At 35.9% G+C, this 16,372-nt stretch overlaps 2 protein-coding genes across 5 annotated transcripts; both read right to left on the minus strand.

Annotated features, from left to right (window-relative positions):
* Nucleotides 1-3,662: 3,662 nt before the first annotated feature.
* Nucleotides 3,663-5,102, minus strand: LOC141607526 (uncharacterized). Its single transcript, XM_074426883.1, has 3 exons — nucleotides 5,075-5,102; nucleotides 4,293-4,447; nucleotides 3,663-4,199 (listed from the first exon to the last, which is right to left on the minus strand). The coding sequence occupies exons 1-3, from the start codon at nucleotides 5,100-5,102 to the stop codon at nucleotides 3,663-3,665; spliced, it is 720 nt and encodes a 239-aa protein (XP_074282984.1).
* An 877-nt stretch (nucleotides 5,103-5,979) lies between these two features.
* LOC141605571 (potassium channel AKT1-like) lies at nucleotides 5,980-14,166 on the minus strand. Of its 4 annotated transcripts, none has more exons than XR_012526387.1 (13): nucleotides 13,750-14,166; nucleotides 13,297-13,662; nucleotides 13,147-13,204; nucleotides 12,290-12,607; nucleotides 11,431-11,676; nucleotides 10,300-10,398; nucleotides 9,751-9,783; nucleotides 9,461-9,646; nucleotides 8,807-9,001; nucleotides 8,276-8,351; nucleotides 7,114-7,680; nucleotides 6,325-6,752; nucleotides 5,980-6,207 (listed from the first exon to the last, which is right to left on the minus strand). XR_012526387.1 is itself a non-coding variant. In XM_074424404.1 (13 exons), exons 1-13 carry the CDS (start codon nucleotides 13,917-13,919, stop codon nucleotides 6,469-6,471), a joined length of 2,520 nt encoding a protein of 839 aa, XP_074280505.1. In that variant the 5' UTR covers nucleotides 13,920-14,166; the 3' UTR covers nucleotides 5,980-6,468. The 4 variants fall into 4 exon arrangements, 3 of the variants coding, with proteins under 3 accessions (XP_074280505.1, XP_074280504.1, XP_074280503.1); XM_074424404.1 differs by having other exon boundaries at nucleotides 5,980-6,752; nucleotides 13,297-13,387; nucleotides 13,466-13,662; XM_074424403.1 differs by having other exon boundaries at nucleotides 5,980-6,737.
* Nucleotides 14,167-16,372: the final 2,206 nt, after the last annotated feature.

Here is a 16,372-nt window from a genome sequence, read left to right on the forward strand (position 1 = left end):
TGGTCAAAGAGACCTTCATAGAGAAAATGAGCATAACTCTCTGGGACTCAGTAAGCCACTCCTCATTAGTGAACACCCTATCTATTCTGCTATACACCTTGCTACCAATTTCATGTTTGTTAGTCCAGGTGTAAAAAGACCCACACCCTTTCAATTCATAAAGTTCACATTCATGTACTGACTGTTTAAGGGGCCTAATGTCTGCTACAGGACCTCCACCTATTCTTTCACCAATAGCCATCAAAGCATTAAAATCACCACAGGTCAACCAAGGCCCTCTAATGCTGTGACAATATAACTTAAGTCTAGTCCATAGGTGCAACAACCCGGATTTTAAAATAAAGGGAAAACGTATATTAAATTAATTATCAGAGTATAACAATGATAAAAGGGTCAAGGTGGCGAAAACACTTGACTAATCCGGTTCGCTAATAAAACCAAAACCAAACTAATACATTATTAAAGGTTCTCAAACATAAAAACAAATTCCTAATAATTTATTTGTCTCGCCCCTCGATGCATCCCAAGAAACATCATCCAAACAGCGACGAGCATTCAAGCTGAGAGTGGGGGTCGACAATCAGTCGGAAGTAACTAGATGCTCTCTCAGTCATGTTTACAACAATTGAATATAATCAACAATCAATAACAGTTGAAATGCAAAACTAGTAAACATGTGAGGCCATCCATACTCATGAAAACCCAATACAGCTTACCATGTCTTTACCAACCTTAGACGAATGTAATTTTGCAAACCTAGACCATATGCAACCACTAAACCATGGACACTTATAACTACAATAGCACACGATCCACAACAACATAAGGAACAAAGCTAGCATCAAAGCATAACGAATAGAGCGAACGTCGCTAGAACATTTAACTGATGATCTAGAAGATGGAACGTTTAACTGACGAACCATCGGTTGTGAAGTATTTAACTGATACTCCATGGTACTATGTATAGCATATCACCACTGCCTATATGCCTAAGACCTGGCCAAACCTCTCGATGCATTAACTGTACATCGAACGACACTCGGGATCCAGAACGTTTAACTGACAAATCTGGCCGCCCCCGAACATAGACCAAACAAACCTCCGAAGAGCATCTCTTGATTCATTCCAATAGTATTTAACTGATACTACCGTCATCTATTCGACTAGCCAACAAACAAATGCACAGTTTAACTGACTGCACACAATATGCATGAACCACATCACGACTCAACTCAGAAGAACAGTGTAACTAAATGTACAACTCATGCGTGAATAACATCATGACTCAACATAATAGAACAATCTAACTGACTATCCTACATATGAACAAGAGTAACCAAACAACAAAATGAAACCACAAGGATATAACACATTGCATACAATACAACATATGAAGCAAGTATGAACAACCAATGTTATAATAACCTTACTCATAACATCAACTCTGGACGCGAGGTTGTACCAACCTCGACTATAACTTCAATATATATAACTTGAAGTTATACTTACCTCAACCATAACCTTGACATGAAACTCAAAGTTATAATAGTTCCAACCATAACCTTGAGCCATAATCTCAGGGTACGTTAGTTCCAGCCCTAACCTTAACTCGTGTTCCAAAGTTATAGTAGATTCAGCTATAACCTTGATTCATATTTCCAAGGTTATACCTAGTTATGTAATGACCCAAAGTTGTACTAACTTCAGCTATAACACTCGAATCATCATCAAGGTTGTACTAGCTTTAGCTATAACTTCAGCTATAACATTTGTAAACCCTAATTGCGCTCATGACATCCAAAATAAACATATAAACAACATACGATATATAATTAAAACATTAAAACATAAACAAATATGCGAAAACATAATTAATCATGATACGGAACAATCAAACATGTGCCAATCATACAAATCAATCATTAAATCATATTAGTTACATCAATTGGCATAAACACAATTAAAAGAGAAGCACCTAGTTACCTTTTTAGCAACTAATGATGCACAATAACGAAAACCGCCATGAAAAACACGTTCAACAAGGCTCGTCTCCCACACGTGTCAACGTCCCCAAAAATCGACTTTAAAGAATGACCAAACCCATGTGCTAGAAATTGTGCTACGCAAATCCTCTTTAAAAAACGTCAAAGGAAAGACATCTTCTTCTTTATTCACAAAAAATGAGACCATAAAGGTAGATCTAAAGGGTCATACAAATAATCTCCATAAAAATATTTGGAGATAAATATGTTGTAAAGATAAGAGCAATGATTATGAAAATATAATTCGTGTATGAGTTTGGAAAAAGAAAAGATGTAAAATAATGGATTCAAAGGGAGAAAAGAGAACAAAAGGAAGAAAGAGAGGATAGGACTTAGGAGCCGCGCGACACTTCACGCAAACAAAAAGAGAACAGCTAGTCTTGCTTGTGACGGGCTAATCCCGTCACAAGCTTGTGACCTCTTACAAAAAGGGAGAGGGGACAAGGTGGGGGCACCCCCCATGTGCTTCCCACTCACCTCTCAATGGGTATTTTGTGAGAGGAAACGGTATCCGTCACAAGCTTGTGATGGATATCGCCCGTCTTCAGTGAGATTTGGTGAAAAGAGAATAACCTAGTTGCTTGCTAGGTTAAATTCTATTTATAAGGGGATTAACTAATGGGTTTTGGTCTATTAGCTCATACAATGGATGATCTTATTACAAATACAATTGGATATTATTAAAACGCTAGGAGAGCTTAAATAAGAAAAGTAATTATTAAATTAAAATAGTCAAATCGTACACGGACATTTTAACCCATTCAAAAGTAGGTCAAAGCGAGAAATAATAAAATAGAGAACGAAAACTATAAATATATATTTCCAAAATATGTTATTAAACTTGAAAATAAGTAATTTAATAAGGAGCTTCTGAATAAATATTATTATAAAATATGGGGTGTTACAATAGGCTCTCCCTTTTCACCAGGCTTATTGAATCCATAAATCATTGTTAGCCAGAAAGTACTTCTTCTGACTCTATCACTGACCTTAGCATGAATACACTGAGCAGTAACATCATGCACATCAACTTGAAACATATTAGGATCCCATATCAACCATATTCTGCATCCCTTGTGACAGCTGGTGTTAGTGCAAGTAGTCCAGTCCCCACAAAGATTACTTTTAACTTTATTCCAATTAGTAGATTTAATTTTAGTTTCTAATAACCCAAACAACCCTACTTTATTTTGGTTAAGAAACCATTTTTTTTCATTCTATTTATTACTACTATTCATACCTCTTATGTTCCAAAATCCAATACTACCCATTATCTTTTGGGACTTTACTGGACTCTCCTTTTTCATACATAACCCTCTCAATTAACCCAGCTCTAGTTTTTTGCAAGGAGAAATTAAAAGAGTCCATAAAGGATAAACCTCCTGGGGTAAATAACCTCCACTCTTCATTAGCTCACTTCATCAGTCTAGAGATCAATTTTCTAGGCATGGATTGCTCCACCACAGGCTCCTTGGAGATCACAACAGACGTGCTAGTTGCCCTCTATACCACTGGGGTTAACACTGGTCTCTGTTGGGATTGTAGAGGCTGTAGTGGCTTCTGTGGTTGATACTCTCTTTTCCTCTGAGGCTGTTTAGGATTCAGTTGCACAGGCTGCTGCTATTGCTGAGTAGGGACCTTAGGCCTCCAGACCTTTCGAGCCCCCACTACATTTTCCCCCTTCCTGCATATATCTGATGTATGTCCCATTCCTTTACAGACAGAACATGTAGTAGGGAGCCAGTCATACACCAAACGAGCCCTCTGAATTCTACTATTCTCATCAATCAAGTTAAGTTCAGAAGGGAAATGTTGACCAATTTGTATCTCAATCATAACCCTAGCATATCCTAAGAATGCTTTGTTTGTAGTAGCTTCATCACATTTTATAAATTGGCCAACAATTCCACTCAGCTTCCTTAGACGCTCAGCACCCCAAAATTTGATATCCAATCCATAAATTTTCATCCAGATAGGGACCCTAGACACATCATGTTTAAGCAATTCTGCATCAGGCATCCATTCTTTAATAATGACAGGTTTATTATCAAAAATAAGATGCCCATTTTTAAGAACTAATTGTTGTTGCTCTTTAGTATTGAAACGAACCAGGAATATCCCATTGGGTAAAAAAGAGACCCTATCCACCCCGTTAGACTGCCAAACTCACTTCACAAACCCACTTATTACATTGCTGGGTGGATTCGCTCCAAGAATATAATAGTAGATAGAGGTAGATCAGAATTTTACTTCACCCTCAACGTCATCCTTTATAATACGAAGCAACAGCGGCGCTGGCGTTTCCGGAATAGCCTCCTCCGGGATTTCCTGAATCAATTCTTCATCCTCAAGGATTGAGTTCAAATTTGTTTCAAACTCCTCAGATGAAAATCGAATTTGTCTCGCTGCAGATTTCCCCCTTCCCTTTGATTAATTGATTCCATCGTTTTTTTTTTTTTTGTGATTTTTGACCTGAATTAAGTAAAGGATTTTTATTTGTTTTTTTTTTATCGAGCCATTGCGTTCTGACCAAGCAAAACCAGAAGATTAGGAAAGCTTTCTCTCTCATCCTTTTCCTTTTAGCTTTAGCTAGTAATTCCAAACAAGCTATTAGACTCTTAGATGCATTCGTTTTAGGGTAAATTGATAACTTATACCTAATGTAATATACTTTTTCAAATTTTATACCTAAGATAATTTTCTTTCAAAAGTTATACCGAAAATCTTATTTTTTTCACAAACTCGATACCAAATCTAAGAAAAAGCAAAAATTGACGGTTTTGCCCTTATTGTTTAACCCACCATCACCCTTTCACCACAAAACATTAGTCCTTAATCTCTCTCAACCACCCATACACCCTACCACCACCACGACCCACCTTCTCCCCTGTCGGCACTGCCGCCACATATCCTACCCCCTCTCGGCCCCCCTCTTAGTGTCTCCCATTTAAACACCTAAAACCTCCCTAAGCACAAATCCACAATCTCCCCAAACTCAAACCTACATACCCAAACTCACAACCACCACCTACCTTGCTCCACCACCGCCACAACGCCCATCTACGCTACTTAACCGTCGTCACATCATCGCCGCAACCCACCTTTTGCTTCTTCATAATCACCAGCCTAAAACTCTTAAACACCATTACCCACCATATAAAAACAGTACTTCACTATCGAAATCCCTTTTGCCACTCTAAAAACCACCAGATCTAGGGTTTTTGAGTGTGAGGGAGAGATTATTGATGGTGGGGGAGGTCTCTTTTGGGAGGTGTAGTGGTTATGGTGTAGCAGTTCAACACAACCTTGGGTGACGTTGAGAGGGGGGTGCCGTCGGGAGGACATGTAGGCCGCGACGCCGGAGGGAGGTCACTTGCGGTGGCAACCAGATATCGAATGTGGTGCCGACGGAGAGAGGTGAGTGGTGGTGGTGATAGGATATGTGTGGTGGTTATTAGTGGGTTAACGTGGTGGGTATTGGTTAATGTGGTGGGCAAAAGTATGGTGATGACTAATTAGTAAGGGTAAAATGGTCAATTCGTGAGTTTTGGTATTGAGTGTGAAAGAAATGAAGATTTTCGGTACAAGTTTTGAAAGAAAATTATCTTTCAAGTATAAGATTTGAAAAAGTAGGTTATACTAGGTATAAGTTATCAATTTACCCTTTATTTTACAATAACGACTCATACAACAAATTGTAGGCCAGTGATTAATTTATTACGTTAGATGCTTCTGATTTACAACAATAACTCATACAACGGATTAAAATGAACAAACACCTTCAGTTCTTTGGCTTTGGTAAAAGGTGAAAAATCAGTTAAGAGTAAAACACTTGCAAGCAACTAACATCTTCAGAAAAGTATACTCCAAATGAAAGGAACGCATGCATCTCTGTGTTTGCAAGTCACAAAATTTAGCACACGTTAACAAGAAGCTTGCCATCATAAGCCAGATTTATGGTAGATAACATTATTTTTACAGTTATACTCACATGTCCCTCCCTTAGCATGCATATAGCCATATATATACAAGAAGCCTGATCATCATTCCAAAAAAATTACAGATACTTGTATAAGACGCTTTTAGATATGCATTATCGTAAAGTCGCATGTTACTCCTCCAAAAACCGTACAAAAAAAAATACTTTGTAATCAATCAAAAGTTCCTGCTGAGAAAAAGAAGGGTGGTGAGTGGTGACTAAGAAAAACAAGGGTGAACTCTATCCTTCGTAGACAAAATTGGCCCAGATGGAGAAAAAAAGGGGGAAAAATCAATGCCTGACCTTCCTTCCATACTGAGTACGACAGCAGTTTCATTCTCTTTTTCAAATCTCTGATGTAATTTGTCCCTCGGCATTTCAACCGACATTCTAAGGGGTTGGGATTCGGGATGAGTGTGATCATAAAGATGATTATCGACAACACCCCTAGCTTTTGGGCGTAGTACCCTCTTCATCGTAAATGATACAAAGTTGATCACCATCTCGAACAAGCTCTATCTCATCCACTTCAGCTCCATCTGAGGTGAATACTTTAGTACAGCGGCACCCAAACTTTTTGGAGCCAATGTCTAGCAATTCTTGAATGGTCTCCGGCAACATGACAAGTTTGGCAGCCTCTCCTTTCCCAGGGCATCTAAGAATCACTCTCGCTAGTTGGTTTCCAAAGGTTGGGGAGTTCGAGAAACCATTCCCGTCTGCCATAGGGTCAGCTGCAAATTTTAAATTTATGATAGTCAACTCGGAGTCTAGGACAAGAATCATAAAAGAAAATTATCTAATTTAGATCAATGATGGTAGTAAATTCATAATTGAAAGTATCTGATACTATGGGAAAATTATCTAATTTAGATCAACTCGGAGTCCTACTACCTTCTCCTTTTTCCTTTATTTTGCCTTCACTTTTCTAGACTGCCCAAATTGTAAAAGTTACACCATTGAATTGAATAGAAAGATACTTTCTTAAATGTAAAGTTCTATATATCGAAGGTCAATGGATCAAAATATGTGAGAACGATATTGTAATTAGACAAAGAAAAATGAATACTGAAGATGGAAACTAAAACCACTCACCTCTAGCGGCAGCTGACATGATCCCAAATAAAGAGTTCCGAAATGTGTTAACTCGGCGTCTAGGCTGGCGGTCAGCCCAAGTCACTTCGCGCAAGCGTGGAGTGACATCCATTGAACTATTACTCCGAGTCTTCCTAAGTAATCTAGGACTAACTTCCTTATCAGGCACAATTACAACCGATTGTCTACTAGCCTCTTCTTTCGAAACAAATAGCGCCTTAATTTCTTCATTCGCATTAAAATTGGCCACTCTCCTTGGGGTCCACCCGTGAGAATCAGCCTGGTCGACATCCGCACCTTGCTTTAAAAGGAACTTCACTATTTTCGGATTTCCGCCAGAAACGGCAGCATGAAGAGCAGTGGACCCATTGCTCTTAGGCAGAGTAACATCACCGCCATACCGAACAATGTCCTTTAGGATCTCTAGGCTATCTTGCTCTACTGCATAACAGGCGTATTGAGGCACATCACCAGAACTTAGAGTAGCACCCTGATCAATAAGTAGCTTGATCAAGGACTCATGCCTCCCCGTTACTGCGTCCCATAAAGGGACATTTCCTTCTGAGTCTGAATTATAAAAACTACTATATTCAGAAATTCATTTGATAAAAAGACTACGTTTGATACTTTGATGAGAAACAAACCAAAAACCTTATCACAAATTCTTGTGCAAGGCAGCCTTACACAAGCATATCAACAAACAAGGTTTTATGGTAACTGTTTTGCACTTAAGAGGGTCATCATCTCGTGCATGGATCCATTTTACACAACATTAATGTAAAGATCTTCCAGGAGATAATTGACTCCACCCCATCCCTTCCTTGTTCCAAGAGCCTCTTTGTGGCGCTGGTCAGTAATGATAATAATCATGGTGTTAAATTTAGGATGTAACATCGCATCACGACCACTTCGTAAAGATTTCGAAGATCTGCATTCATGAAGCAATGACCAAGACTAGGATGCGATAACCCATCTCAGAGATTAAGGCTAAAACTGTCAATTAATACCATTATAAACTGAATGATCAACACTTTGAAGTTTGAACTAGAAAACGAATATCTAAGTGAATACCCGAAGATGTCAATATGTAAGCTGGACACGAACATTCGAATAATCTCTATAAAGATAACACAGTAAAGGATAAAGATTGTTGTTAGAGTACCTCTGACATTTGGATCTGCCCCATATGCAAGGAGAACAACTGCACAATTTTCACTCCCATTTGCAGCAGCTATGTGCTGGTGATGAAAACAAGCGGAAAAAATTTACAAACATGGCACGAGAAAAAAGGGGGGAAATTTTCTCTTTCTGTTAAAAATCAAAAAGCAAAATTTTCCCAGTGCCTCAGACACTCAACTTTAACAATCTTTATCATTGTGATTTGTGAGACACAGAGCAGCCAATTCCAGATGACCCGCAATTGCGTATCCACCTTATACCAAATGGGCTCGCAGGACACTCAAAAGTTACAATATTTTGTTTTGCCAAATTTTCAGGATGAAAACTTATAGTTCACAATTTTTGTCTAATAAAATGGTTCACAATTTAATAAAATATTAGGTTCAGCCACTATTGACCCATAATGAAATTTGTGTCTATTACTTCACAAAATAAGAAGATAGTTTAGGCAATCATGTAGTTATGCAAGTATTGATTGGAAGACTAAGTGCAACTACGAGAAAGCTTCACATACCAGAGCAGTGCGCCCATTCATGTCTGATTCATTTGGTTCAGAGCCCCGTCGTAGTAAATGTTGCAGCAATGGTTCATCCCCTCTCGCGGCAGCAAAACATAAACTGAGAGGCAAATCCATTCTACCATGAGCTAACATGTTCTCTATATCTCGGAGAATAGATTGCATCAATGGGTCACTTTGTTCTTTCAAATGCTGGGCCACACGCACACATATAATGTTCAGTGTCAGAAGTTAGTACATGAGTTACAGCTCTAGAGATGTCATCCTAATAATGTATATCAATTATCAGCCTAAAATTTTCAACATTCTAGGGTATTTATTGTCTCTTATACTGCCTTGTCAATAGGTCTTCTACGAAACTATACATTTTAGTGAAATTTGTTTGCTTAGTGCCCCCTGTTATTATTGGTTTTTGTAGTAACACTATCAAAACCCAAATCTGCCAAAAAAATCCATTTGGAAGGAAGCATTAGTGTTAAACTTTAGAAAAAGATCAGCGCCACTGAGGGTCAAATTTTAATTTCTGGACAATTAGTTAGAATAAACTGAAACTAAAATTTCAGTAACTAGTTAACTACTGCTCAGATTGACTAGATTTATACTTGAGCAAGTAAGAGCGATAACAAAAAGTCTTGAACCCAGTATACTTACCTCTAGTAGATTGTTCATAATAATGGCTCCATCTCCAACATTTGCCTGGACTAAATTCAGAAAAGCAGTACGATTCAAGCGCAGAAGCTGACATAATCTCTTTGTGCGAACCGTAAAGAGCTGTGGTCTATAACAAAGAACACCTATCTCTCCACAGACATCTCCTGAATTAACATCTTTTTGAAACTGTGAATAAACTTCTGAGTTAGAATACAGGAACTTATCATACAGCCACTGACATTAGCAACTTTTTTTTTAAAATGTGACTCATATCTTTATAAGAGACTTGCCTGTTCAGCTCCATTTCTGTGTACGATGAGATCCTGAAAAGATAATGCTTAGATGAGACGCCAAAACATGACAGCTACAATGATCTAGTAAAAAGAATTATGGGTTCAATATTTGAAAGGTAAATTAATCTTTCTCACTTAGAGAAAACATTTGTACGCATCATACAACAAAGCCTTTTGTATGCATTATGCAGCAAAGCCTCATGCGAAACTCTGCTCTGCGCTTACAAACACTGGTGGATCCATGTGTACTCCCTCCGCCCCATTCATTTCTCTGTTACTTTTGGCACCAATATGTTCATTTTACACATAAAAAAAATTCTCAAAATATTTAGGATAACAAATGCCCTAGGTACCCAAAATAAGAATAGATAAACAAATGAATGGGGCGGAGGGAGTACCTATTATACAACTTTTAAAACAACTACCAAATGATTGCATTTGCATACTGGATAAAGAGCTTATAGTCTAGGAAACTGATGCGATGTGAAATTTTCCCTCCATGATTTAAAGGTATTTGAAAAACACAGTCTAAGTTCAAGTACTCACCATGGAACCAGAGACTAGTACATACAGGTCTGTGGGAGCTTCATTCTGCAAAATCACGTCTTCTTTGGGAGGGAAATATTCAGCCTTCATTTCTGAAACCTTATGGAGGATATGACAGAAAGTTACTGAAATCAGTAATCATTATCATTAAAAGAGTAACAGAGAAGCCCAAGGGATCAGACCAATAAAGCGTAATGCAAGCAACGTTATGAGATTAAAAGCTATAGAGAAACATCTTTATCATTCCACAGATATCGTTTTATCATGGTTTTATGGTACAGGACTACAGGGCACATAACACCAAGCCCATATTGAATAGCCGCTGAAGTTTTTATCTATGTTAGTTGGTCTGTTTATTGGCTCAACTAACCAAATACGGTTTGAAGAAACGCCCATGGTGAAGGATAGAAATTCTAAACGAATACATGAGGTGTGCAGTGTTTGCATAACCTTCTTTGCAGCTTAAAGAAAAAATAAACGCTATGGTTTGAAAAGATATTTTAGTCTATTATTTTCCAAAGTCAAGAGACGAATTTATATTTGGCTACATTGGATATGGAATATGGATGATATGAGTGCCATGCTGAAGCTAGGGGCGTTAGCACTGCTTGACAATGACAATTTCAAATTTTGTTTTAAACTTTTTTATTCGAGTTTACCATATGGCATTACTCGTTCATCCCTCTTATTTTTCCCCCGCTTTACTGCAAATCCTGGCTCCACCTGGTGTTACCATGATTTGTTGGTTAGGGGCGGTGAAAATTTTCAGAGGGGAGAACTATTAATGCAATAAGGTAAAATAGTGACAAAAAAAGTAGAAAATTTTAAATTGTATTGCTCGGGTGACTGCCCTTGCTAACCCCCTAGTTCCGCCACGTTGGCATCAGTGCCATGTGTTGTAATTTTAAGGGACATAATGGAAATAACTATCGAGTCATAATATGATTCAACATCAATTAAGTTTGCAATACACCAATTAAAGAGAACCGAGACAAAATGATATAAAGAGGAATGATATAAAATCATTAGACAATACTACATTTTAAATCAACTCATTTAGAAGTACAGCAAGATACAGAGAAAGATAAACATTACTAGCAAGCATGTAGTCTTGATGAAGTGGATACATACCAACTGAAAAAGCAAGTCGTTTGATACTCCACGAAATAGATACACCTTATCAAGCAGTGAATAAAACAGGTAATGTGAAATACTTGATTTAATTGCTTTAGGGAGTGATTCAAGAATCTCTTGCTGCTGCAAACCTTCAGAGTCAGTTCTGTGTTTCAGACACAAATGAGCAAGCATTTGTTCTTGGAGGCGATCTGGAAGTCTATTCCTTAGTGCAAAACTGGAAGCAGCTTGAATCGTGTCTCTCTATAACTCCACATAAGGCCAAAACATATGATAAATTAGCTTTACATCTTTGAATCCTATAAGCTGATACAAATGTAACATTGCCACCCTTTTCAGTCGCAGACGACCGCATAAAGAGAAGCATTTACAATTTTCAAACCAAGCTCCATTACGAAAGTCATGTATGAAACTCAGAAAGAAAATAAATTAATTACAGAAAGAAAGTAGTAGCTTACTTTACTTTAAACGTAACAGTAGCATTACTCAATACCATCAAAGAGGAGGTCGGTGCACTCTCGACTATTGCGAATTAGGGGTTGGATGTACCCAGCCTTACCACTGATAGGTTTCTAGACAATTACCCTTAATGAAAATTACATCGTGATTTGCGTGATCTGAATGGTACTTCACAATAAAAGAAGCTTAGACAGTAGTTTAACCTTTAACGAGTCATTTTGTTTTATTCCATAAGTCTCTAAAACCAAAGACAAAAAATTCTACTAGAAAGTGTTTTGCAACATTGAAATTGGAAAGAATTAGCTTACTTTAAAAAGGAAAAACAAACGGAAGCTCCTTATTCTACAAGCAATAAGTGTTACAAAAAAAAAAATGAGGCAGCAGAGTGCATACTTACAAACTTTCTAGTTCGACTAGTCCCGTGAACCACCAAGTTAGTCATGTTTCCTATCAAATAGGCCGTTAATCCAAGATTGAAGAGCATGAAAATAATGTCGAAGATCATTTCTCTTATATTCACAGGGTGTAAATCACCATAGCCTGTTGTTGTGAGTGTGGTAATTGACCAGTATATTGAAGTGACATAGCGAAGCCAGAGATCCGCCTTGTGAAAGTCATCCATTTCAACGCCAATCCAAGTCTTTTTGGGGTCTGGATAATGAGCCGCAATATAGTAGTAAAAACAAGCAGCACAATGGACTGCAAAAAGAGTCACCTGCAGGAACATATAGTCTACAGTGAGTATTGGCGGATCTAGGTTTATGGACATGGGTCCATTTTTTGAGTTACAAAAATTAAAAACCAATAATCTTTCTTCTATACAATTAGCTCGAAACTACTCCCTCCTATTCTCCATTTTGTTCCCCTATTCCTAAAACGGATTATTCAGGTTTTGTTCCCCTTTCCTTTTTTGGAAACTTTTAATCTTATTTTATTCATTCCTCTCTCCTATCACCAAACCCCACCCAACTCACAATTTCTTATTTAATTCCTAATTATTCATTTCTCTCTCCTATCACCAAACCCCACCCAACTCACAATTCCTTATTTTATTCATTCCTCTCTCCTATAACCAAACCCCACTCAACTCACAATTAATATTTTATTTCCCTCCTTAATTCTTGTGCCCCCAACAAAGGGGAACAATATGGAGAATAGGAGGGAGTATGTTTTATAAATATTTTAAAATCAACAACTTTTGCATAAAACTAGCTACTTCAATAGAGCATTGGATCTTCTGAGGAGTATACTCACAAACACAAGCTTACAGCAACGTATCCAAAAGTAGCTAATATTTCGATCTTTCTCTAATCTGTAAAACAATTTGGGCAAAAGTTTGTAAGAGCTCACCTTGAAGTAGATAAAATAGAGTTAGTTCCTATAACAAGGACATGGAGAAGTTACCTGGAAAACATCTTACTAGCTCTACGTAGACGCCAAAGACGTAGCATATTGAAGAGGCCATAAGCCTGCATACTGTGAGGTAGAATTTTCTCTACGAGTTCAGAAGGAAATGTTGATATGATGTCAAAAAGAAACCAGGTACTAAGGTACTTCCAAATAATTTTCTTACGGTCGTCAATAAGGAGAAATGTTTGTGGATCAAGATATGCGACAAAGAAGGTGAGAACAATGTCAATGAAAAAGAATCCATTTACAATATTATCAGCAATAGCAAGGCCTTTAATTGGGGTCTGGAGAAATCCAAATTCATATGGAGACACCCATGCTGTATAGAACACCAATAGAACCAAAAATGTCTCCCATACCCTGCAAATACGCAATGAAACTAACTGAATTGAATTGAATTGAATTAGAAACATTAAAATGAAAAATGAAAATAAAAAGCAGACCGACCTGTAGCGGGGATCAAAGGGAGAAATAGTATATTGGGTAAGAAGAACACGACGATTGCTACGAGCACCAAGAGAAGGAAGAATGCCATTAGAGAAACTATATTCATCTAATGATCCTCTTTCATTTACTTCTTTAACTCCACATCCTCCAACCTTAAACCATTTCTTCATCTTCTTATTCTTTTATTCTTTTTTGTTTTCTATGCATGAATTTCTGCCTCCATATTCATTGATTTTCCGGCCCTAAAATTGTATTATTTAATTTATTGGAAATGAGGCGAATTGAAAAGGGTGGATGATATTTAGCATGGCGCACTGCACTTTTATTTGTGTTTAGATTCTTGGATGGAAAGTTTGAGAGGGATGTACGTACCGAGTATTTTGATTTGCTAACGGCTTTGCATTATTTGGTGACTACCTTTTTGGACTTTCCAGGAATTCCAATTTGTTCGTTGTATCAATTTTGTTATTGTAGAAAATTATTGACTTTCAATGATAAATTTCTATATTAATTAATTAACTTCTTTAAAAATTAGTTGTCTTTAGAAATTAATTTTAGAAAAAAATAAATAAATAATAATAATAAACTCTCTCTTTTTTGTTGAACAAATTCAAATTAGAGTCATATTTACGTTCTTAGATTTGAATTATAAATTTCATTTGCAATTAGGGTAAATGATGCATTATGGTAAATTAGTTGAGTAATAATTGTTGTACATTGTCCATTGGTATCTAAATTAGATTTACTACTTTGTTTTGTTACTTGGACGTTTTCCTATGAAACAAAATTATTCGAATGAAAAACAACACAAAAATAGTAAAATTGCACAGCGAATATAGACCCCGTGAAAATTGGTAAATATATTTTTCATTTAGACTAAGTTGTGTACGTTTATAAACCCACATAGACAAAATGGATTTTAACCCGTGCACGTTTAAAATGATAATTTCAACCCGTTTTTCATCTAGTACATACTTCCCCTTATTTATTGTCAGATGCATGAACAAATATGTAAGGTCATAAAAACCCGTAACAACAGTAAATGCAAAAAATATGATGAATTATGGTAGTTTTGTTAACTATTGGAACACAACAAAAATGACTCGTACACGTTCAAAACGATGTAATTTAATATTGTATTCCGTATTGTATTACCTTTTCAGCTTAACATCCATATTCAGCCTAGATGTTTTTTTATATTTTAGTTTAATATTGTACTAGTATTGGTGCCCGGCTTTGCCCGGGCTACCTCTACTTACCATTAATTTTTTTTCATTAAATAAAATTACTTAAAAGTTGCATAACCCATAAATTTATCATTAATATATTTTTCTGTAACATATCCTAAAATTACGATGAAATAAATTTTGAGACAAATTCACTACTCCCGCTATTAATATTTTATTCTTATTAATGAAACAATAGTAATAACATTTCACTACTTGCCGGCAATCATTGTTACATTCACTACTCCCGCCGTAAATGTTAAATAATTAACATCTCTATAAATCTAATCAATATTATATATTAAATCCAGAAACCAAGGGACTTTAATGTAATTAAAGAAAGTTATACAAATTAATTATACTATATAGTTTTAAATCAATAGCACCGTGTGATGGACCCGATTAAGGGATCTCAATGCAAATATTATATAGTTTGGGTTAAAATTAAATTATATAGAAGCTTGGTAATTTTCCTAAACATGGTCAATTTTCTTAAAATAAAATAATTAATTAAGATGGTCAATTTTCTTAAAATAAAACAATTAATTAAAATGGTTAATTTCAAGGAGACTAAAAGAGAGAAGATGCATGGTAATTTTCCTAAATATTTATAGAAGACTAAAAGATGGTCAATTTCCTTAAAATAAAATAATTAATTAGTATAAACATGCACATTTATGTATCATCATAAAATTGTATATTAAATTTAAAATCCATTGTATATTAAATTTAAAATCCATGCATTAATTATTTAACATACAAAAAGATAATAAGTAGGTTATAAATAATTCAATTTAGATTCCATAATATGTAATATTGCATAATTGTTTCGATTTGATTTTATGCATATAGTTATATGATAGTAATCACTCATAGTGAAAGTAACAATAATTAAGGCGGGAGTAGTGAAATTATCAATATTAATGCGGCAGTAGTGATAGTAACAATAAATACGGCGGGAGTAGTGAAATTAACAATGATTACGAGCTAGCAGTGAAATGTTATTACTATTGTTTCATTAATAAGAGTAAAATATTAATAGCGGGAGTAGTGAATTTGTCTCAAAATTATTTCATCGTAAATTTAAGATATGTTATAAGAAAATATATTATTGATTAATTTATGGGTTATGCAACTTCAAGTAATTTTATTTAATGAAAAAAAAAATTTAATGGTAAGTAGAAGTAGCCCGGGCGAAGCCGGGCACCAATACTAGTAAACTATAAAGTTTAATAAAATTGAATAGATTTTAAATTTAATATATAATTTTATGATGATTAATAATTAATACCATAAGTGAGCATGTTTATACTAATTAATTTTAAGAAAATTGACCATCTTCTAGTTTTCTACGGAGTATAAATATTTAGGAAAATTATCAAGCATCTCCTTTCTTT

The sequence above is a fragment of the Silene latifolia genome, chromosome 10 (genome assembly GCF_048544455.1).
Source record: "Silene latifolia isolate original U9 population chromosome 10, ASM4854445v1, whole genome shotgun sequence".
Lineage (NCBI taxonomy): Eukaryota > Viridiplantae > Streptophyta > Magnoliopsida > Caryophyllales > Caryophyllaceae > Silene > Silene latifolia.